Raw genomic sequence first — 26,023 nt, forward strand, 5'->3', positions numbered from 1 at the left:
TTGTCCGTGAAGTATGAAAAAAGGAAGAAATAGTTCACGACTTCGGACAGCCAATGAAAGGCAACTCGAATGCAGACCAACGGATCATTTCGACTCTGTCCAAATGCGTTTTCATAAAGTATCATTGGAGTGTTTTCCATTAGCCGATATTCCATTAAGTCATATTATGCAAGAAAACTACTATATGTTTGTTACAGACAATATTTAAAGATTTTCTTCTAATTAATCCTGCTACTTAGAAACATCTAATTGTGTCTTCTTTCTCTGTAGTTTGGACATATCACTGCAAACGTACTCACAAGCATAAGCAATTTTCACTATAGCATAACAGAGTGAAAAATAAAGAGAAAGATGCTTTCCTACTTAGATGAATACTTTTGTGCTTTGTCTCTAAAACACCAAACTATCTTACCTCAATAAATTTAAAAAAAGGAGCAACTGTTATATACGTATGTCTTATATGTTATATATATATATAAGAAATCAATAGTAAAGTTAAATAAATAATTAAAGAATTCTCTTGTGCCATTGCTGCAAGAAATGAAATTTGAATAACAAATATTATATAAAGCTAATTTAAATTTTAAACTATGAAAATTAAATTGTGTACAAATAAAAGATTAATTATTGCTGCGAATTAATTTGCAATATCATTTAAATTCAGAAAGCATATGTAAATTAAATGCAAGCAGCTAAAAACATAAAATATTTATTAATCCAAAAATTAAGCTTTAAGACTCAATTAAGTGCATAAAGTGAATAATTGCTCAGTAGGCAGGAGACAGATCTTTTCAAGGGGAAGTTGCCTGCAAACCTAACTCTCCAATTATTGAATTATGCCTATATGGATGATTTGGACTTAATTTTTTTTTTTTATATTTAGGATTAATTTTTGTATTATTAAATACTTTATCATGTTTTTAGATACTTGCACTTAATTTACATATGCTTTCTGAATTTAAATATTGCAAATTAATTCGCAGTGATAATTAATCTTTTATTAGTATACAATTGAATTTTCATAGTTTAAAATTTAAATTAGCTTTACATAGATATGTATAAATTAAAACTGAGACACAACAGTAAGATAATCAAAATATCAAGTAACTAAATCTATTACTTTTTAAATAGAGGATTATTCATAAATCCGTAAAGCATTTTAAAAATTCATAGCAAACTGACCAAATTCCCAATGTACCCATCTTTGCTCAACTTACTATACGGCAATAAATTACTCGGGACATATTGGATAGGTGGCAGATGCCAAAAAATATTGACTAATGTCTCTTTCAACAAGAAACTTTGTAGCGAAACTATAAATTTGTAATGCCTTTCGAGATACAGGAGAACTGATAGATGTAGCTGATTAAAGTGACGCCTATGTACACTTTAATCAGCTATATCTCTTTGTTGCCTGCAAGATATATTTAATTATATGCATTTTCTCTTGCAATTCAGCATATTATCTTAAAGTTATTTAGATTATATTAAAGCAAGCTTTATATTTTTTAGCTTACCAGAAGAACAAGAAAAAGATCCTTTCGGCATTATTGTTTCATATTCCATCAAAGTGAAACTTATTCTAGGAGCCTTGGGTGGGTAAGTATCAACCAAATACAGAGTCTCAAAAATTAATCCAGAGAAAACTAACTAAATTAGCATTATCTATTACTTAATTTGTTACTATATTCCCTAAGAATATATGTGAGCTGGATTAAGGCTAGTTTATTTTGAAGTGGATTAAAGGCAAAACAGGAAGACCATCTGCCTATAGATTGAGATTCCTTTGTAGAGGATTTTTAAGGAAAACCGGCATCCATTTAAGTTACACAAAATGAAAACCCCAAAAGTCCCATGCAGTCAACCAATTTAAAAGCAACAAATGGAACCTTGCACGAAATGCTACTGTTTCATGGATTTTAGTCCTTCGGCTAGCTCATAGTACTAAGACTAAAAAAGTAATTTGGCATATTTTAAAGATGCATTAGAAATACAATAGTCAAAGTTAATTTGCCACAGTTTTCTTCAGTAGATAACCTAATTTATCAATGAGATTGCATACCTGATCATCTTCAGAACATGTCTGAATAGAGATTAAAATGTCTAGTCTGTATAAAAATTTTAATTTGTAGGCTTCTCATTCAATTTTCGATTGAAATCTTCTGATGTTGCACAGCAATGTAATAAAAAAACGACTATGTGCTGTCAATTCAAAAGTTTTAATCGCCGCTAACACCCACACACACAAACAAAACAAAACAAAAAAGAATTACATGAAGCGAATATTTTCAATTCTAAAGTTTCAAAATGTTCATTTATAGCATGGAAAAGCATATGGCTCACAAAAGAACGCAGCCAACTCCAAGATTTTGTGTGAATTGCAGGTCACATTGAGCACATATTTTTCGAACATGCATTGCGGTTTCATCTGATACCTGGGACTTCGCTTGTCTGAGGGTCGGATGAGACTTGCCAAAGAACCTCACTCCTACTTGATCATATCGGGTGTCTCCCTTTAATGAACTTTTCGAAATTTACAAGGAATCAAAAATCGACATGGTGTTACCCCGGGTTAGCAGTAATATGCGGGTACCCGTCCCAACGAACGTCGCGTGTTTGCTTGAAGCCTACGAAAACCCCGTCAACATAAGGTCTCGTATCCCTTTCGCCGAGAAGAGGAGAGAAAATGCTAAAAAAGCTTAAAGAGGGCCGCAACGTCAAAAAATAATGTGGTTCACATAAAACATGTTTACAGAAGTTTAAAAACTACTTATTCAAATATTTCTGGAGAAAATGGGGAGATATATGATAGCTGGCAAACCACATGCTACACTGATATCTTTAGTGCTAAATTTTGCCTATGCATATCTATATTTTATACTGTGCAACAGAATTAATTGACATCCATTGCAATTTCCCATTACTGAGTGGCCACAAAGGACAATACTCTAATATCATACTTCAATGACCTGTTTATATTCTTTCATAACGCTACATCAATGAGATAACTTGCATGTCTATAACTTTAATGGTATGCTTTTTATTCACTGAAAATATGATGGCAGCAGCAAAACAAAAAGGAAGTTGTAACATTATATTTTAAAGGACCTGCTTTTTTATATTCTTTCAAAAATTCATATTAGTGAGATAATTTAAAAGCCCGACATTTTTCCATTAGATTTACTGTTCACAGAAAATGCGCTAATCTTAAATAAAATATAGGGTTATTCAAAAATAATGAACGAATTTCGGATTACAGAAAATCTCTAATGAGAATCCAATAATAATTTTATTTTTTATATAATTTACACACACTAGTGATATATTTCTCTGAAGCTGGTAAAGGTTCCATAATAATATATATGTTACGGTGAAACACTGAAATCAGGAGAATGTCCACTTTCACAGATGAATGTCAACGTTCACACAGTCTCTTGGTGTATGTCCGAAATATTTTCCAAATACTCTTATTTCTGACTTACACTGGTCAATGTCGACATTCACCATGTACTAATGATGAATGTTGAACATATAACAATATTATATATTCTTCTCCTTAATTCAGTCGCGAATAAACGCACTTGAAACTTGAAATAAGAACTTAAGAACATGAGAACCTAAAACACACAATACATTCAAAATGAGAAAGGAAAATAATAGAAGTTAAAAACTTACTTAATTATACAGTACATTCTAAATGAGAAAATAAAATAACAGTAATAAAAAACTTACTAAATTATGTTATTCAAATCTTATTTATTGCAACAACTTAAACTATTATGGTACTTTATGACCTCTCTTTAGCATATCTGTGATTGTTGACATACACCGGTGAGGGTCCAAATATACAAGAATGTACTGAAATATCCGGTCTTTCACCGACGTATTTGGCGAATGTTGATATTCTCCGGTGAAAGTCGACATTCTCCAATTTCGGTCTTTCATGGTAACATATATATTTCAAAATACAGTCAAAAGTCGTTAAACCGGACATCTATAATCCGGACCTCAAAGCTACAAACTTTCTGTGCATGTATCAACGCATAATGCGTTCATGCATGCACATAGGCGTTTATGCATGCACGTAATACTTTTACACGTGCGCATATGCGTGTGCGCATGCGCATAATACGTTTATGCATGCACGTTTAATGTATAACGGACGGCATAAGCTAAGCTAAAGTTATCTAATTATCTATTTCAGTTAATGTTGCAGATTGCGCTGTTCCTTAATCTTCTAATTGGATCTAGCTTATTATTTTTTTGCAGACTGTTAAAGCAATTTTATAAAAGTAAGCTTGAACTTTTGATTACGTCAAAAAGAATTTCCGATTTTGGAGCTGCCAAAGGATCTACAAAACGAAAGCATGTTTCGATGTCCATCAAACAAAAAGTGGAATTGCAGCAAAAAATGGATAAAGGTATATACTTTGTTTCTCTGACCATTCCGAAATCTGTTTATCAATTTCACGCTACTCTGCCGGTGAGGGGGAACTGTCGCAGCGCGCAATGGACTGGAAGTTGATCTGTCAGCACTATCCTTATCTTCAGGGCAGATGTTTTTATTTTATTCCACTTATAATTCCTTACTAAATGTAGTATTTCATCACGATGTATTCCGTCTTTGATTTAAATCAAATTCCTCAGCATTATAAATATCACGAGTACACATCAAAGTTTTCTGGTTGTAATTTTCTAATTTCGACTATGCGTAATGTATGCTTTACGCATGTGCACGTTGAAAGAAATGTTTAATAAAGTAAACAAAACAATATTAAGCTCTTTTTTTTGTAAATTTTGATACTCTTTTAGATCCTAACTTCTCTTTATTTCACAAATTACGATTTCATATTTTTATTTTTATAATTTCTGCATGCCATCTTACCAGATTTAAACTGATGATCTATAATCCGGAAAAATCGATAATTCGGAATCGCTGAAGTCCCAACGAGTCCGGATTAAAGACTTTTGGCTGTATTATACAATAATTAGGATATAAAATAATAAACTCGAGCACTTCAGCAACTTAAGATTGAAAAATTAATTTTACAAAAAAGTTTTATATTTTGTAAAATATATACATAATTTTACGAGAAAATTTGAAGACTGAAATTTGAAAATTTGTATGTGGGTATTTATAACAATAAATAAATATTAATATAATATTTGCTTGTTGCTATAAATAGATATTGGAATAAATATGCAAAACATCTGGAAATACATATTAAATTTTCAATTTTTTTTTATTTAAATTATAATTAAGCAATGGACATTTTTGATACTCTAAAACACGTTTTTGTTTCGAAGCTTATAAAAGACATGTAAAGAACATTAAAAAAATTCATTTTCTATATCAAAATGTTATTACAAAGCATAATAAGATATTTATTTTAATTCATTTTTCAATCAAGAATCAATATATTATTTATTTCTTTTTCAGAGAAGTTGTAGCTGAGCTGCCGTTTGTTTTAATGAATCCTGGAATTGGAAAAATTCACCAATTAAATGGTGATGGCGGGTAAGTAAGAATGTAAAAAAAAAAAAAAAAAAAAAATCCTTATCTCCTCAATATTTTTATGATTCTGCTTATGTAAAAAAATACATATAAAGGTATGTTTAAAGGCATTATTTTTAGAATTTAATTCTCCAAAGTATATCCATAAACAAAAAGCAGTAACCGTAATGAAACTGTATTTGAAGACTTGAATGTTTTTTTCAACCTTGAACGAAAGCCATTTCAAGGGCAATTTTTGTAATTTAAAACATGCCCATAAAATTGCCTAAAAATCAGTTAAAAAGGTCTTTAAATAAGCTTTTCCATGAAGAGAGGGGGTGGAGAATTTGATTTGAGCTACAATAGATTTTTTTAATTGATTCTTTTAATTCTAATACTTAGATATTTATACTAATACCAAATAATTTTTTATAATACTATTTTTGTTACTTTATAATTTATGCTACATAAATTTGTATAACCCAAATTATAAATGACATTGAATGCTTAGTCATCTCCTGAATACATAATTATTTCAGAAATCACACTTTTTGTGTAAAATATATTGTCTTGATATTTGAAACCATCTTCTGAACAAGCAACTCTTTCAGAGTTCCCTATCCCTATTTATATTTCTTTAGATAGTTCCTATTATAAAATATATATATACTTCTAAAAGATAATGCTGACAAAGGCTAGATTTTAAAAAAACAAGATTATGATGACTAAATATTTAGACTATATTTCAATGTTATTTTTTTTCCATTGATTCATTTCTATTTTGATTCACTAGAAAATTATTCATAAAAACTCTACTTACATTTTTATCTACTACATTTTTACTCTACTACACCTTACACACTCATACTTACATTTTCACCCTACTACAACTTATTTTGAAAAAAATTCACAAATCATAGAAGTGTTTCTATATTTTTATTCAGAGAAAGTATTTGTTCAGGAACAAATATTTTCAAAATATAATAAACATATTTTATGACTATTTGCAGCATGCTGGAAAACAAGGAGCTATCAGCAGATGATCCAATAAACAAGAAAGATGCCTGAAGTATTCAGAGGGAAAAATAAGAACAAAAATGTAGCAAAGAATCACTTGATAAATATAATGGAAGATTTTTGTAGAACCAAACAATTGATAGGATGTATAGCAAAATATTTATGTTTTATTCATTTCCGGAAAGAGAATTTTTATTTATTTATTTATTTAAAAGAAGCAAAGAGTCAGCTTTTATGAATTATTCATGGAACAGATGTTAATAATAAAAAATATAGATAATTACTTATTGAATTCACTTCTGTTGCTCTCTCCTAAGACACCTTGAAATTCCATTTAAAAATATTTCAACACTTTGTATACTTTTGATATATAAAAAAACATTAATGCACATATTTTGCATACTAAGGATTAAGAATTATATAATCAATTACAATCAAAGAATAACTTTATTTGCATTTGAAAAACAAATATCTAAATGAAAGAAACTATCTAAATTTTCGCTAATATTTTGATTTTGCTATACATCAGCTATTTTGCACACTCTGAATGTTCATTAATGAAGCACTTTCCTCTTCTCCAGTTTCTATTTCATCTTCAGAAGTAATTTCACAATCAAGAAATCGATGATGACAACCTCTAGCCAAAAAAGAGGAGAGTTTTCCACTTGAAGCTAAAATAAGACCCAAATATGGCGGGGATGGCTCAGTTGGGCGAGATATATATTCTGGATGAAACTGGACTGCAACAAAATATGGGTGATCTGAAAGAAATATGCAGTTCATTAAATAATAAAAATTTAAGTACAAAAAAGTCATCCATAAAAATGGAAAAAGACCTAAATAAAGATATATTATATTAAGAACATTTACTGCTTTTAAAGTGCTCAATTTATTAAATAATAGTTACAGTTTGAGAGATAAATTAGTTTAATAAAATTTTAGAAATAAGGTAAATGATAGCAAATTGCCAATTTTTCAGAGCAATACTGAGGACAATACCCACAATGAAAAAATTAATTATTGCATCATTATGTATTATTGTAAACAAAGAAACTATCATAAATGCATTACAGAATAATATTTACAACAGAACATAAACAATATCAATAAGTTTAAGCTTGTGTAAAAAAAATTGTTTGGTTGCTGGATGTTTATATATTCCAAATTACATATAGTTAAATTAAATACTGTTGTCAATAAAAACAAATTCCAAACTCTAGGACATCATTTGCTATTATTGCTGTTATTGCTTTTCTTTTCCTTTCCTTTTATAGTTCTCCTAGACACTTTTATACTGATAGCTTTTTTAAGCAATCTCTACATGATTCTGCATAAAATAAATTTACTACATTTAATATATTTTTAATAATTTCTTTTTAACAGGGCCTGCTCAATTCACAATCTAACTGATATGCCCTTAATCAGTTGCAAATTTATTGTAGATTATATGTTAATGTTATATAAAATGGCAACATTCTTTTTGCCAGGCCTCAGTGATGATAAAGAACATATGCTCTGTGCAACGAAAACACTCATTATGTCATGTGAATGTTAAATGGCAAATATAAAAGCTACAAAAAAAGTGGAAAAATGTGCTGAAGACATGTCTCTCAAAAAAAAGGAAGACAACCGAAGGAAATTCAAAAGCATATAAAAAATCAGATTATTGAAGTAAGCACACTGGTTTGGTTTAGTTTATTATTTCAAAGCACACTAGAGCTATCTGCCTAAGGGAAGGGATGCCTTCTTTGAGAACTTTCTAAGGAAAACTGGCCTGTATATATGTTACACATGGAGAAAAATCAAAAAACAAACGCCCATGCAGCTAGCCTGTTCGTCTGGTTTCAAACTCATCAGAACTGTCAGTATTCAGCGATTTTACCACTTGCCCATTGGTGGGCCTAAAGTAAACAGAAATAAATACAATATCAAACATCTGTAGTTACTTTTAACTCTTTCTTTTCCACAGTCTTATCCATTTGCCCATAAAGAGCCAAGTAATTAAAGCAAATTTGAAAAGATATGCACAAAAGATTATAGTGTGTTATAATAAAAACTCTTTTGGCAAATTTATAGTAAAAAAAAGCAGAACTCAAAATATCTGCACAAATTAAATATGATTATAATTAAGTAGGTATTTATATGCTATGGCTTCTTTAAAATTCTTAAATCCTAACGTGAAAATGTTTTAAAAAAACCCGTAAATAGCAAGACATCTCATATTTTGTTGGTTAAACAATAAAATATAATTTCAGTACAATATTTCATCACTTTAATAGAACTGCATTAAAAATGCATGTATGCTTTCTGTATGTATTTGTACTAGTTAATTTCTCCAAATTATTACCTAACTTATCTACTTTGGAATTTTTCTAATAAGTATCTAAATGTTGCTCTGATTGCAGTAGATATGACAAAAGGGAAAACTGCTGACAAAGTGTATTTTTCTAGAACCAAAAAAATTAGTATCTCTGAATAGTAAAATTTTGTGTTAAATTTCAGCAATTCAAAAACTGTGTAGGTATTATGTATGCATACATAATATAGATTCAACACTATCAATACCAAAAGCTAAACTGCAGCAGAAAAAGACCATGCTGTCAATTTGGAGGAATTACGAAGGTGTGCATTTTGAGCTGCTTCCAAGCAACCAGTGACACTTTCAGATGTTTACTGTTAACAACTTATAAAACTGCAGGAAGCAATCAAAGAGAAAAAGGTCAAAACTGCCAAATCACAAAGGAATTGTGTTCTACCAGAACAATTCGAGGCCATGCACATGTTGCATCCCCCATATAGCTACAACCTTGCACTATCGGATTATCATTTATTTCAAAATATACTAACTTCTTAAATGGTAAAAATTTCAGTAATAATGATGACCTCAAATCGCATTTGGTTGAACTTTTTGTACATAAAGATCAGAAGTTCTATAAGTGAAGAATCATGAAGCTACCAGAAAGATGGCAAAAGGTCATTAAACAGAATGGAAGGTATTTGACTGATTAAAGTTAATTTTTTCATATAAAAAAAAATAATTGTGTTATTTCACACAAAAAAACAAAAATTACTTTCTTGCCAATCCGATATAACTAACTAAAAGCAGTACCCACATAATTAACCAAATTTTTATGCACATCTACTATTTGAAATTATGCAAACAGCTGAAGTTTAAATGAAGAATATATGGTTTAATACTCATATAGGTTTTGTTCACTACATGGTTTACTTCACAGAGCAATTATGAGATTTAGTAATAAATACACCTTTTTAAAAAAAATTCACTAAAAATGACCAATGAGAATTCAAATTTAAAAAAGCATCATATTTTTAAACAAATTTATTATTTAAAGTATAAATGATGCAAAGTTTCATTATGTAAATCAAGATTTCTACATTTATTTATATAGATCACCATATATAATATGCTTTTATATCACCATATATAATATGCACCATTATACATATGCTTCCTTAGCAGATTTCTTTATAGAAATTTCTTTCACCTATGGCCAAAAAGACACAATTTTCACAAAATAACTGGACCCCCAAAAATATACCTCATTTGTTTTAAATGAAGAGCTATTTAAATTATTACACCTCAAGGGAGGAGTTCATTTTCACTTAATACTAAGGTGACCAGATTATGAAGTTTGAAATTTGGGATGCTATATACATAATTTTTTAAATAACTTTTTTACGAATAAATTATTTATTATTAATTTTATTGTGGTGGAGGTGGTATGTAGATCAACATATATAAATCAAGATAAATAATTTTTGTGAATGTAACAAATGATATATTATATTTTTAATAAATAAAGAATAAATCAAAATGCAGTATTCATTTTAAAACAAAATAATAAATATCTAACTCTTCTTAATTATTTTGATGAAGTAACCTTTATATTTCTCTAAAGCATGAATATTTCTTAAATGTTCATATAAAAATCTGTGCAATTTTCATCAAAATTTAGTTAGTTATCAACATAGTTGGTGATCATTTAGTTGTTGTTCATAATGCTAAATACTCGCTCAGTTGCAGCATTAGTGCCATGAAGACAAAAGAGAAACTCTGGCAATTTTAAAACATTTGAACAAGGAATCTGTTTATTAAAAATATGCCATTATTTCCATCCACCTCTGAAGTGGCTATATCATATTTTTTACCTTCCAATATTTTTCTTTCATGATACATTGTTTAAGGTAAACATATTTCTCACATATATAAATTTCCAATAATTTATGACATGGTATCATTTTATTAATTAATGAAAAGGCTGTTTCAACTATTTTCCAAGAAGGGATTTCATTTAATATGATCCAGTTATACGTTTCTGTCTCCTGAAATATTTTTTTAACCATTTCTCCAAATAAGTAAGAGCAGCCTGATAAAATGAAACAGCAGTTTCTCGAAATTCAATAACTTTGACATTTTGACATGTCTACATTCTCTTCAAGTTTCTCTAGAATTTTTTTTTAAACTCATTGGAAAGTTTCATTTCAAACTCATTTTTTTAACTCATTGGAAAGTTATCCTATCTTGCTAAATACTGAAGCTTTCAGAGCATCCGTTGAAGTTATCACATCAAATATAGATGCAGTTTGATTTTTAGTTGTAATGATAACCTTATGAAATATTCAAGCCTGAGTGTTAACAAAAATAATCACACTTCTGCCACTGTATTTTCAAAGAATTGCAAAATAAGCATGCAGAACTTTTCTTGAGATTGAAAATTAGCCTTCACAGGCAAAAACATCTGGAGTACCTTTTCAGTGGTGGGAATTTAGGCTAACCATCTTGTTTGTGAATACCCTAGTATCATTAAAGAATCGGTTTCAACAAGTTACAGAATTTTTTCAATGTTTCTATTCTAAGGTAAAAAATTTAAAGTATATCTCAGAAATAATCATTTCTATATCAATAGCGAAACAACAGCTGATGTTCTTATAATATTATGAATAATATGCGCTGCACATCCAACTCCAATCAAACTATGGTTAAAGTTTCGTTTCAGTTTAACAAAAACATTACTTTCTGCATGTCTATCACAACTTCAAAGATAAAATTCATATTATCGACACAAACACCAACAACTTTTTCTCTTAAAATTTTCTTCAATACAGGTAGATAAATAGTTGATGAAAATATTGAATGTTCCACCAGATAAAGATTTAAATTCTAAACTTTTTACTCTAACTCCATAACTCCAATCTATAAATGAATCTAACAAGTACAGGAAAAATTTTTATTTCCTCGTTATTGGATGCATGAGTTAAGAGAAAAACAAATGAACATTTTATTTTTCCAAATAACTGTGCAAAATTCTTAAAGCATAAGGCAGGAAAACATTTAGCATTATATGGCTTCAGCCTTGGGTCATTGCACATATAAATTTAGGCTCAAATATCAAATGAAGCTGCTTGGACGGACAATCCATAAACCTAAAGCTATGGTTGTGGCAAATAGTATGGTATGCAGTATTGCTTCAGCCTTGTTTCATGCACATGTAAATTGAAAGTCAAATACCAATTGAAGCAGCTTGGATGGTATTAATAAACATCAAGCTATGATTCTGGCAAATAGTATGGTATGCAGAAGTACCATCTAGCTAATTCTTCTTCCTTACCACCCATTTTCTCCTGCTGGAAGATTTTCTTTAATGACGAGCTAGATGCAGCAGCAGAGTTTGATATTTTACGTTTATTATTACGTATATGAAGTTTAATATCTATATATTCAGCATGGCTTATTGAAAATTTTGAAGAACACATATTGCACCATACATTTGAATCGCTTATAATTTTTTCAATAAATGGGTATTCGTTCTGTAGGTCTTCTTTAGATTACATTTACTTTTTCATAAAACCATTACTAAATAAAATCCCTGGAAAAAATAAATTAAATTAACCTGTAACAAAACATACCCTTAGCATGTTCGTGATGCACCTTTTCATAAATAAAAAACATATGTCATTGTCAAACAGGAAACATCATTATATTTCATCATTTCAGCAGATTTTTTTCAAAATTCTTTAACCCTTACGCAAAATCAAAATGACGATGGAGTAAAAGTTTTATAGTCTAAACGTGACAAAAGAAAGATGATTTTAGATGGATATATCTACAATGAAGTTTTGGAAAATGACAAGAGAATTATTTTTAGATGCTATGTAATAAGGTGCAGAGAATGATACATACTAATGTATGTAATGCCCATTGATAGTTAAAAAATATATGCATATATTTTAAATTTGAATCCCTAATCCCATAAATATATCGATTAGAAATTGCAGTGCTATCTGTAAACGAAAGTCTGAACTGTAACTGTGAGCAAAAATTCTGTGTATGTTGGGGGATTCAGGAGAGAAATGCAGGAATGAGAAATAGAACACACACAATACAGTTTTTCTGAGGTAGCGGAATCTCCTACTTATGAAGGCGCTAATAACTTGCATTTGTATTCTCAATTTGCGATCTACACTGCTAAATAATATATGCATTTAAAGTTTGTTTTCATACTACTGTTTTTCGAGACAATTCCGAACAAATGCTGTAAATTTGGGTCCAAAAAAAAAGTTATAAAAAATCGGGACAGGAAATGAAAATTCTGGATGTATGGTCACCTTACTTAATGCATAAATTTATGTCCTAGCAAAATGAAATCCAAAGATCTGATCATTCACTGGAAGACTCAGGTGTTAGAAACACTTGTCAGCAGGCACCTGGGTTATAAAACCACATCCTGTGTTGAAAACGTTCAAAAATGCCATATCTTTTCTACCCTAACGTGATAAAGTTCGTAGTTAAGATAAAAATCTTGTGAAAGTGTGATGTTTGAGTCTTCAGATACAGCAGGCGTTGAAATAGTTCTCCTAAAGATGTCCGGTGGTATAAATGCAATTGCTACCGTTACCCTATACATGCAATAAGGCATATTATGTGCTACATGCTACCGTCAGAATGGCGAGAGCTTGACTGAGTTTAAAGGCATTGTCTCTGGAGGTACTTGGGTGCAGGGGGTGAAGCTACTGTCGTCTTGTCCAATGGTGAACCTGTAAAGGAAGTGCATCTACTTGCAAATCAAGCATTGGTCGGGGGGAGGGGTTAAAAAGAAATAACATTATGATCAGACACACAGAATTGGAGTAAGTTTATTTTGAAGTAAAAAGATCATGGAACGCAATAACATTCACTGGAAATGAATGAATAAGAACTGAACAAATTTAGAAGCAGCCTTTGGCCCTTACCACTGTGCAAATCCTCTTCCATTTCATTTTTACAGAGAAGATTCTCAGAATGTTGCCATTTAGCAACACGCAAGATTTTTTATTTTTCTAGTTTAAATCATCTTATTGTTCATTAATAAAGAAGCAATTTAAAAACCATTTTGCTTCTGCGTGAAAAAAAAGACTTTTGATTTATCTTCCTTGCACCCTTACACACTGCAATTATCAAAGTGCAGCCAACAAAAAGATTTTTAATTTATATTTCAAATTTAATCAAACTGTTATTAATTAATAAACTCGGCAATTTAAAAGCAATAAATATATATTTTGTAAATCTTCATTCTATTTTTTTCACAAACGTATCGAATTGATATGGTCTCAAATACATTTAATTTATACTCAAATGATAATTTTTAAGAAAATTCACAGTTTTGTTTTAATTAACAAATGCCTACATTAATAATAATTTATTACAATAATAATTTTTAATGCCTCAGAACCATTTTTTAACTTTGTAAAAGATATAGAACCAATTTTTTATACAAATACTTTGGGTAAAAAATTTATTTAACACAAAAGATTTGACTTTTGGCTGCCAATAAATTAATACCTAGATTTATAAATCATCATAACTGATCATCCAGATTGTGTACAAGAAAAAAGATAATTTCTGTATTGACTATTTCTCACCTGCACATACCAAACAAGTGCAATGGTGATGGGATCATTCAACCTGAAATCTCACTGAGTGAAAAAGAACTATTTTAAGCAATGAGTCCCACTTCAAACTGGGCCAAAGTGACCAGGAAAGATATGTCTAGAGACAATAGGGACACCAGTGGGGATATGACTTGACAGTTACACATCACACAATCCAACTGCAGGGAGTTAGGTTTTGGGTGCCACTTCATTTGATAATCAGGCCGCTTTGGTAGCTATGCACCGCACACTTACAGCACAATGATGTGACATATATTCTATGCCTTGTTGTGTTGCCTTTCCTTTCAAGGCACTCCAGCATCAACAGGTTAGTAATGCATGTTTTTGTGCTTGTCAAATAATTCTGTAACCAATTTATGAGAGATCCAAAAACAAACCAGTCTTATTGATTTATATGCTATGTGTAACTCCATCTCTTGAATAAAGCATTCAATTTTCCTGAAACTTTAACCATTTCTTGTCCCAGTAGCATCTTGAATTTCATCCCATTTACCAAATTTTGTTCCATTCAGACCACTTCTTGCATTTTTTAGGAGTGGATTGAGGTGTAATATACTTAACATTTTTAATTATTTACTTATAATTTCATAATTCATTATTCACTGTTTTATTTATTATACTTTATTTATTTTTAATCACCATTCCCTAGTGGCTTCCAAATATCTCCAACATTTTTAATTTTAGCAATTGAACTAAGGACATTAAGGATTAAACTAAGGATGCAGGAAGCAGACAATTATTTCCAGTACATATAAAAGTAGAGAAACAATCCATATTAAGTACCCAGAACAATTAACAAAATGTATATAAAATAAATTATTTGGCATAACAATAAAGTAGGTAAAATCCTGCCATTTAGAAATTAAGTTACATGATCTGGAAAGGAAAGAAGCTAACCTGCTGCAGGAATAAAGATCATAAAGTGATACATTTTTAAAAATTGTAGAATACCACTCAATGTCTTTTTAGTATTCCTACTTCAAAAAATAACAGCAGATCACTTTACAATCCATAAAAATTCAATATTGTGATTTTCTTTTGCCATCAAATTTTTTGCTGTTAAAATTCAAAACAATTACAGATGATTGTAAAAATCAACATAATGACTGTAAAAATCAAATGATTTTTAAATAGAATCAGTAAATTCTGCTTTAAGAATGAACTACATTGAAATATTTATTTTCTGATTTATCTAATGGTAGAAAGGACGAAATTTGGCATTGATTACTTTCCTCATTAAACCATCTGATGTGCTGAAAAACTATATCAACATTAACCCTTTGCGGCACGGTGAAACAAAATTTCCTTCGTACACACAGAAACAAAAACAAATGCGTACAAAATTTCCTTCTGTATGCACAGAAAATTTGAATAAAAAAAGGATTTATAGGTTACTCTGAACCTTCTTTATATAACTTTCTTTATTCTTTATTTATTCTTTTCTCTCTCTCTTTTAGGAGATGTTTGGTTATTAACTAACAAAATGTTGGGGTTATTTTCTGAAGGTCAACAGTAATTTTATTAGTTAGCTGTTTGGTTTTTCACTAGAGCAGTTCTCTTTTTCTCTTTCGCTTTCGTTCAAAGTTTCGCTAGCGCTACATTTAATAGTTTTGAGTTGAAGACGTTTAATTTTATTTTATAGTTTATAATTTCTAATCATGGATATAATATTAGTTTATTTTTTTTGCATTTTTTAATTATTTTCCAAATGGATCAGAGAGGGCTGGCCATTTCTGAAGCTACACAAATTGCTTTCAGATAGTGAATCTGATACGGATCCCGGTACATGTGCAAAACTTGCGATATTGGATTGTGCTTATTTAAAGGTGGTGTCACTTTCTTCGAAAAGTATCACCATGAAAAAATAGACTAAAGTATTAATATGAAATGTAAATAATGTAAATATCATATACCCAAGTTATTTTGTTTTCACATTCATACACATGTAATCATCATATAATCAAAAAAGAGCTTTTTAGAGAGGTGTAGAGAAGCAGGTCTCCCCATGGCACACCCTGGGTGATGCTAAATATGCTACGGTATTCAGAATCTAGTGTATTTTTAAATCGTAGGCAAAATCTCTTACTCTTTTACGTGCTTCCCAGCAATGCTCATTTCAGCACTCTTTCCGAAGCTCTATTCAATCAGTGTGCCTGCTTCGGGCACACCCACAGAATTAAAACGATAAGTGCTATCCTTCACAAAATTTTACTTACACAAAATTACACAAAACTGTACTCCTCTAGGCCTAATTAGACTGCCTACCCACTTTTTTTTTAATCGAAATTCCAACTTTAAAAGATAGCGTGCTGGAAAGAGTTAAATTAACAGCCTTCACTGAATTTTTTAAAAACCTGTTAGAAAAAATTGTTGAAAAACTCTCTGAGGAATCTATGTGCTGAATTTTACAATTTTCAGTTTCTCTGTCTGTGCATTACAAGATGTTCACATACAAGAATATATTTCTTTTATTATAATTAATTTAAGCTATGAGACAGCAAAAAATCTATATGTAGGATAAAAGAAAATTTAATACTCTTTTGCCTCTCTCTAATTTTTTCCAGTGCTCAAAATTAAAAACTTATCGTAAAATTAGGCAAAGCAACAACCTTGTGCTTGGTGCAGATTTTAACCCATTCCCTGCCATGATGCTAGATTTTAGGAGGATAGTTGTTAGAGGATATCTTGCTTTATCATCAGAACTCTCAGATGCAAAAAAGAGTGGAAGGAATTCTTTCACTAAAGCATCAATTAATCATGTCGCTACTGTTATCAGAACATCTGGTAATCATTATATTGAACAGACCGAATATGGTAAACAAAGAAAATGTGCAGTGTGCAAAACAAATGCACGAAAACAATGTAAAAAATGTAATGTTAGATTACACGTAGACTGTTTTAAATGCTGGCATTAAAAGTAGATAGTATCAGCCATGATCCCCATTTGGAGATCGGACTTAAATTTAAAATTTCTGAAAAAAAATTGATGCATTTGTGAGAAAAACATGTTTTTCTTATTATTTAGATGTAAACTAAGAGAAATAAAATAAAAATTGATGAAATAAAAATTTGGCAGTTATTGGGGTAATCAAGATCGAGAATGAGATTTTGAGGGCAAATAGGTACGGATCTCTCTTCATCAGGAGCAAAGAAATTCTCTCTTGACAGCTAATGTTTGTTACTTAATTCTTTGCTTATATTTTATATCTATTTCCTTTTTTACATGCTGAAACAGAATTTGAAATGAGTTCCAATTTACTTCATTTTCTGCACTTATATAAATTACCTGGCAACTCTAAGATTTCTAGTCTTTCTCCCGAGTCATCTTCACCAACAAATTTTAGACCTGCTCTTTCCATATCAGGAACATATGCTTTATCTACCTCATATCTGTGCCTGTGTCTTTCTTCAATAAAATCCTTTCTGCCATACAGTTGCCCTAAAATAGTGAAATGTTAATGCAATATTAAAAAACACTACAAAATATTTAAAATCTATTAGAATATCTATACAGAATCTATATTTTTTATTTCTAGAATTTCTATTCTTTTATCTAGAAATAAAGTTTTAGCATGTTTACTTCACATCCAAATATGTGAAACAGATACTCACATAAAACAGAATCAGTTGTCTTGAACATTGTGACCTTCTTTCCAAGCCTCATAGTGCCACCCATAATGCCAGTGTGGTGCTCCTCCATTTCAATAACCTGAAGAGAATCAAAATAAGCTTTTTAAGCTATGATAAACAAAAGAAATCTTATCTTAAATGTTATTTGATATTTGAAGCAAGTAAAAACCTGAATTTCTTCAAAAGCAAACATTGAAATTTTGTTTCATTCTAAAATTTCAAACATGATTGTAACTATAAAAGTGTAAAAACCTGTACTTCATATAATTTGATACACTGGATAATTGATTTTAAAAAGGGATATAATTGCTTTCCAGTTAGAAACAGAAAATTTGCGAAAAGTCTTCATAGAACGAAATGAGTAAAAGAAACACGAAAATGAGTAAAAACGGACAAACATACAAAGGAAAAAAACACTAAGCAAATATTTAATTACAATATTTAACTTCTTATAATCCCTTAAGCAGCATGAATAGCTTCATCCAATCACAAGAATTTTTGTCATTTAGTATATTATTATTTATAATATTATATCGTCTTATTTACTTTCCTGATTTAAATGCTATCTGAATAAATGAGTCTTTGAAAATAATTCATAAAATTTATTATATCTGATTTTTTTTTTTTTTTTTTTTACAGGCCTATTAAAAAACATTAATTAAATAGAAAAATGGATGGGATAAAAAAATTTGCACTTAATAAATGAAGGTTCATTATAAATAATGTTTGGTAGAGCAGGATTTGACAACATATTCAATCCAGTTTAAGTGAAAAGAATAAGCACTGATTATCTTTTACTTTTTAATGCTCACAGATGAGAATTGTTCAATGAGGATCAGCTTTACTAACCACTGCGAGAAATTTGTTGCTGATAGCTCTCCTACAAGATTTCACTTGACTTCCGCACATTTTACTTTTGCACAATTCACTATTTTGCAGATTTCAGTTCCTTAAAGATTTTTATCAATATTGCAAAACCTGTTTTGCTTCCATGGAGTCATTCTCAGAAAGCATGGTAGCTTCTAACCACTTACATATTACCTTCTACAGTAGCAGACTGCTCGGAATTCATGACATTATAAATGAAAGGAGAAGAATATGCTTTCTTATTACATCCATGTCGGAATCACTGTGACATCAATAGGGTTCTGCATGATGGGCCAAATATATACAATGTATTAAACAGGCTTGGTCTTCCATTAGGGCATATATTAATGCATTGTGTCTTGTGCCAAATTATTTGCTTATGTTTAAACATTTTGTCCTTACAAATTTTTAACATGAGTGAGAAATGGAGAAACTGCAATGTTGATATAAACAGAAGATATTAAAGACTCCTGAACTTCAAAAGATCGAGAATAAAGATGAAAATAATTAGATGTTCTGAAAGCAGTGAATCTTTTGCTTTAATCGGCTATCTGTACTTAAACGGCTATTTGTAATCTTTTTCTTTAATCACCTATTTGTACACAGGTCTACAGTATGTTCACTTTCGATAAAAAAGAATAAAATTAAGGAGTACGTTCAAAACTGGGAAGCTATATCTTTAAAGACTGTTTCCAAAAGACATGGCATAGTGATGAATAAAATGGATAGATTTTTGTCGTCATGGATTGATGATCAGATCATTAAACATCAAACTAGTGTCCCTCTGAGCTCCTCAATAACAAACTAAGGCTCTTAGTTTGCATGAAGACTGGAAGACTAGATTAAAAGAAGATTCTAACATAATGCTTCAAAAAAAGTAATGGCTGATTGAATAAATTTAAAATGCGGTATTCTTTACATAATATTAATTCACTGGAGAATTGGCTGACACAGAAAAAGATGCTGCAGAAGGATTTATTTCCTCACTGGCCAAAATTATTGTAGATGGAGAATTCTCCTAAGCAAATATTCAATGTAGATGGGATTATTTTACGAAAAAATGCCTAAGTGTACATTATTATCAAACAGAGCATCAGTTGCCCTTGGACATAAACTTCCTAAAACCAACTGATATTGCTTCTTGGTGAAAATTTAGCTGAAGATTTAAAATTGAAGCCAGTCTTAGTTCATCAAGCAGAAAATCTCAAAGCATTGAAAGGGAAAGATAAAAAAATTATTTTTAATGATTTGGAAAGTAAATAAAAATGCCTGGGTTACTGTGTTAATGTTTAAAGATTGGTACACTTTTCGTTTCATAATAGCAGTTAAACAACATTGTAAAGAAAAAAATTTACAATTTAAAGCCTTATTATCTTAGATAATACCACAGACATCTAAAATCTCTACAGAATTCATCATGGAAATTAATGTAGTATTCTTTGTCCCAGTACTACCTGCCTCTCAGAGCCCATGGATCAAACAGTGATAACTCTGTTTAAGAGATATTACACGAGCACAATAATGAATCAGTCTAATATGGCAACTAACTTGCAAAGAAAGTAAGCCTACAATAAGAGATTACTTAGTACTTAGCCTACTTAGTTTTAGTTTACTTTTGCATTTTCTATTTCAAGTCAAAAGTGTTGGCTTCCTATATGCCCAAAAGGGGCCATCTGCGAATATCCTTGGGTTCAAATAAAAGGGTATTTTAACTTTTCTTTAGACTTATTTATGTAACAAAAATTTAGCAAATAGTTACTACTCATTCCTACTAGATTCTAGCAGTTAAAAGAGCTTTAACTCTACAAACTCTTGAAAATTTTACAATGAAAACACCTGAAAGAGCTTAAATATGCTTCATCAACTTAATTATGTACATTAATAAATATTATTCATCAAAAAATATTTTCAAATACAATAATTATTTCTTTTAAACATCTCTTTACTTTTACACATTCAACATTATGCACATTTTCAAAAATCAATTATGTGTGAAAGTCAAGGACTCCTGTACTGATATACAAGGTATCAAGAACATCCTTTTGCTTTTGATGTCTTATTTGCTGAAGTGCTTACAAATAAGAAATTAAGTGAGGGCAAGAAAAGCAATTGATGGTTAGTGTGACTACTGACTAGCAATAATACAGGTATGTTGTGTACACATAACAATCACAGCTCATCCAGCATTGGAGAGAAATGTTGGTATCGAAGCAGCTCATTTATGATTGTTTACTGTATGACTCAGGCCTGTAGGCAACCACATCAAGATCAAGTCATGAAATATGCCAGGAATTTTTGAAGGATACCATGAATGAACAAACTGCTCGGCATTGGTTCCAGAAGTTCAGGTCGAGAGACACGAGCTTTTGTGATGTACCCAGCAGCTGCAAGCCTACAGGGTTTTGTTATCCAACCCAGTGTTAGATAACAAAACCCTGAAGGGAGCCATAGAGGAGGGAAGATAAGAGTCAAACATATAGTGAACTTGCCAAACACTTCCAAATTTCTAAGAAACCTATCAGACTTCAGCTTCACCACTTAAAGAAAGTATATAAGTTGAGCAATTGGATCCTAATCTAACAAGAAAAAACAAGTTACAGTCTGCTCATCCTTCATCTTGACATTGCAACACACTCCTATTTGGTCAAGTGTTCATAAATGATGAAAAGTGGATCTAGTGTATTCCAAGCATACCAGACATTTTTGTTGTCACAACATGACCCCATACCACATAACTGAAGACTGCGGTACGTCTTGAGTAGTAATCACAAAGCAGTGTATTACAAGCTATTTCCAGCAAGCCATCCTGAAAACTACATCATCATAACCAATCTGAAATTACAGCAGTTGGAAGTTGCAGCATACGAAGCCAGCATTAATTGCAAAAGAATGTTGCACTTCCATGACAATGTGAGACCTAACGTGGGAAGAATGACAAGGGATATCATTCAGCAACTTGGCAGTACACACTCTCAGACTTCTTTGTGTCCAATATCTTAAAAGTTTTATCACCAGGGCGTTATGCAACTACAGGGACATTGGCAAAAGGTGCTGATTGCAAAACAAAAATTACTTTGAGACCTAAATACTGAGTGCCCAGCACCATATGGCTGTCTGTTCTTCATGATCCCTAAATGGCAATGCAAGTGTTTTGCTTCCATGAAAACAGGAAACTACATTTTTTGCAGAAATTTAGTTTAGATAACACGCTGAATAACAACAAAAAAGAGAGCAAAATTACTATCACATATAAACAGCAACCAGGGATACCATTCAACAACTTGCCCGAGGGGCATGGTACCATCCATTATGCTTGATGAATTAAAACTCATAAATTACCAATTGTTCCATTCCCTGCACATCTACCTCCACAGAAAATCCTTTGATAATGAGGCAGACCTGCAGCACATACTCACAGACTCCTTTGTGACTAACCCCCCCTCCCCCGCGAATTTGATCACTAGGATACTGTGCAGCTCTAAGAACATTGACAAAGGATGTTGGATGCTGATGGAGATTATGTCACACTTAACGCTGAGTAAGTTGTGCTCAATGCCTGTTCTTGACAAGCGTGAACAGCAACTTTTGTTTACTTTGTAAAATCTCATCTCTATATACCATTTAAAGAACCACCCTGAAAGTTAACCTAAGTATGGAAAATATGACATGGTAGTTTGACATCAATTCCATTCCCACCACGATTTAAAATTTATAACTTCACAGGATTGGATTTTGATAAAAGATATTAGCTCTACCTGCTAAAGGAAAGAGATGGCTTTGTATATTTTCTATGGGAAAACTAGTTTATATGCATACTACATGTAGGAAAACAACAAACTCTCATGCAGCCAGCCTGTTCACCAGGATTTGAACCTAGGTCAAACTACTAGTATTCAGTGGTCTTACTGTTTGGGTACTGCTGAGCTTGTCTTCATAGGATGCTGATATCAATGAAAAAAATTCTTGCAACTATCAAGACCAATCTAGTTCCAGTGCTATTTATATTACTTCAAAAGTGCAGCTCTTGATGGTGAAATGAGACATGCATGCACAGCCTTATATGCACAATAAATCTTATTATGTATATCTTCATCAGATGTAACAATTTTTAGCAATTTACTGTCATTTTTTTGTGGCCACTGTCAATTTACAATGAATATTTTACTGTCATAATATGGTCCTCTGATATGTCTCTCAATCTGTAACTGTATGATCTTATCTTAACCTAAAAAATGCTTTCTTGTTTCTCTAAGCAAGCATTTCTTGGTCAAGGTTCACAAGAGGCCTAGTAGTAGAAAAGTAATCAATGATGAATAGGTTTAATCAGAGATACATTTGAGTCACTTTTGAATTTCATATTCATAGCTTAACTAATTTATCATTATTTACTAAATTTGACTATTACTGCAACTCTGTATTTTAAGGTACAAATACCCTTGCCCTTAAGGTTTATTCTGTGCTTTAGATTCATTTTGTCAGATTATATTGCAGTGACGGCATAATTTTTATCATTTCCATGCATTGCAAGTCATTTGCACTCGACAAATTTTCAAGATCACTGAATATTTTACATACAGGACATAATAATATATTCATGTAGTAGTTTCGAAAAATATAAAGTCTACCAGTGGCTGACTGATAAAGACCATTGAATATTGCTAATGTGGGTTCGAACCCAGGAAAACAGGCTGGCTGTATAGTTGATTTTCATAGTTTTCCCAAAAAGCAATGTGAATATGAGCATCTATCACAAAAGCATACCTTCCCTTAAGCAGACATCTCTTGTGTGCTTTGCCATGTTCAGATAATCTAATCTAACCAAAGATATGAATATTGCATTAAATATTCTGCAAGAGAAAAATGAAAAACATTACTTTATTTCCCTAATTTAAAGAAGATATTTTCGAGTAAACATATAGTGTTTTAGATATAATTGACTGAATTTTCTGGATTCTATTCTTTCCTTTGCTTGCCTTTATTAATTACTTTTATTTATATACTTTCTTAACATATGCAAAAACATGATAATCAAAAGATAGCTTAAATGAGGACAAATTTGAACAACAATTATCAGGGTTTTAAACTAACTCTTAAGCTTCACACTTTAAAGTACACAGAGCTTTTTAAACCTAACTGCCTAAACATGTTAATTAGCAATTTTGTCAGATATAGTGTACAATTCTTACTTTTCCCTTAATGAATTGTTTTCCACTCAATATTAAATTGGTATTTATTTGAAAAAAGTTAGTATAATTAATTTTCCTTCTTAGTAGCACAGCTAAGCAAAATTTCTAAACTTCTTATTTCAATAATTTGAAATATCAATAGCATTAAGTCAAAGAAGGTGATAATTAAAAGCCTTATAAATAATCTTTTTTTGTGAAACACAGTAATAACAAAAACAAGCTTATTAATTATAACAAACAAATAAGAAAACTATGGACTAGTAATACTTCAAAAACAATTTAGCTTTAGTTAGTCATATATAGTTTGATAATTAAATACTGACAACCTCTTGGTCTAATTCTGCAAAACGCTAAAGTTGCATTTATATTAAGAAAACTATTTCCACAAACAGAAAGCTTACTTAAAATTACACAGATTTTAAATTTTGAAAATACAGATGTCAAATAACAAAAGGTTTAAAAATATAAGTAATTTTTTTTAATAAAAGTTATCTTAAGTATACATTATTAAGCTTTTTTGGAACAATGCAAGAATTTAATAAATATTTAACAAATAAAAGCAAGAAAATTTAACCCTCTGAGCGCCATGGCCGGTTTTATGCGGTAATGAGATATTTTGTCACTTGGTACTATTACCTCATAATTTACGGTGTTTTGATTTCTCACTTTCTTTAATAATATGTCACCTTAATAAATGAAAGTTTATGAAAGTAGAGCCTAAAATAAGTAAATATACAAATTTAGCTAGTAAAGGCTCTTTAACCTTTTAACTGTCATGCCTGAAATAATCTCGGGCACAGCACTGGTATTCCAAAATGTCATGCCCGAATATTACTCGGGCTACTTTTTTTTTTTTTTTTTTTGTGTGTGTGTGTGTGCATTGTATTGTTATATCCGAATATATATCGTGAGAAGTTTATTTCGGCTTCAGTTCAACAGATGGCAGCATTTTACTGAAGGTTTCAAAGGATAGAGGTTTAAAGTTCAAAGTGTGCGGCACGTTTTTGATTTTTTGACTGCTAGGTAAATATTTCATTTTTGAAATAAAAAAATTGACAATTTATGCACCCAAACCATCAAAATAACTTGACAGTTAAAAGGTTAATACATATCTGCATGACAGATCCAAAAGCCCAAGCCACTTTATTTAATGATAACTAAAATCTTGGTTTCATGCAACTTACTACATTCCTCTTCGTTTTGTTTCCAGTTGTTTCTATAGTATGAGCATCTTCCCATCCTAGAACATTTCGAGCAAATTCTACAACTGCCAACTGAAAACCAAGGCATATACCTACAAAAGAAATAGATGTTTATTGCTAATGAAATGCATATAATATTGCTATGCATAAATTATTTTATTTAAACAATTTAGTGTTAGTCCCACATGTAGTATGCTTAATTAAAAATATAATACATTAAATACATATCTCCATAATAGTTAATTTAATCTGTATAGTCGATGTCACCTCTGAAGAAACAAAATGATTTTAAATTATCAGTCGCAAAATGATGGAAGAGAAGTTTTTCTCTACCAGAAACTTAATAGACTTCTTCATAATTCCTACAGTGAGATTATAATGCAATAAAGAACACAAATCTTATGACTTAGAGTGATTTCATTCAGATGCTTTCGAGATTGTGAATGATTATGGTTTCTTATCCTCCTCCTCGAGAAAACTGTTTGAACTCCACGAAGCTTAAGGTTTTGGTTTTCTTAGATCTTGACTTGCACGTCAATACAAAATTAAATGAATTTTAAATAAATTTGTATTATAGCCCAAAAGAAATGATTGCAATCTTATCCAGATCTGTGACCCTATGTCTTTGACAGATAGAACAAGTTAGTGTATTTTTGAACAAGTTAGTGTATTATTCC

At 30.7% G+C, this 26,023-nt stretch overlaps 2 protein-coding genes across 7 annotated transcripts in view; one reads left to right on the forward strand and one right to left on the reverse strand.

Moving 5' to 3' along the window:
- Window positions 1-6,876, forward strand: part of LOC118192734 (arrestin homolog) — a 27,887-nt gene extending 21,011 nt beyond the window's left edge. Inside the window, exons 8-10 of the mRNA XM_085813332.1 lie at window positions 1,513-1,599; window positions 5,441-5,518; window positions 6,505-6,876. Of these exons, the coding sequence (XP_085669458.1) occupies window positions 1,513-1,599; window positions 5,441-5,518; window positions 6,505-6,562 (223 nt within the window). The 3' untranslated portion in view covers window positions 6,563-6,876. The remainder of the gene's footprint in view (window positions 1-1,512; window positions 1,600-5,440; window positions 5,519-6,504) is intronic.
- Ctps (CTP synthase) overlaps window positions 6,414-26,023 on the reverse strand; it is a 91,344-nt gene continuing 71,734 nt past the window's right edge. For 5 of the 6 annotated variants that reach the window (XM_085813328.1, XM_085813326.1, XM_085813330.1 and 2 more), the window contains 4 exons: window positions 25,329-25,438; window positions 18,074-18,170; window positions 17,748-17,900; window positions 6,414-7,272 (listed from right to left, as the gene is read on the reverse strand). In XM_085813328.1, coding sequence (XP_085669454.1) covers window positions 7,037-7,272; window positions 17,748-17,900; window positions 18,074-18,170; window positions 25,329-25,438 — 596 coding nt within the window. In that variant the 3' untranslated portion in view covers window positions 6,414-7,036. Of the gene's footprint in view, window positions 7,273-17,747; window positions 17,901-18,073; window positions 18,171-23,719; window positions 23,773-25,328; window positions 25,439-26,023 lie in introns of those variants that run through there. The other variant, XM_085813331.1, reaches the window with a different exon arrangement.

This window comes from Stegodyphus dumicola, chromosome 3, assembly GCF_044657685.1.
Source record: "Stegodyphus dumicola isolate Sdum_Otavi_A_Nest chromosome 3, ASM4465768v1".
Taxonomy (NCBI): Eukaryota; Metazoa; Arthropoda; class Arachnida; order Araneae; family Eresidae; genus Stegodyphus; species Stegodyphus dumicola.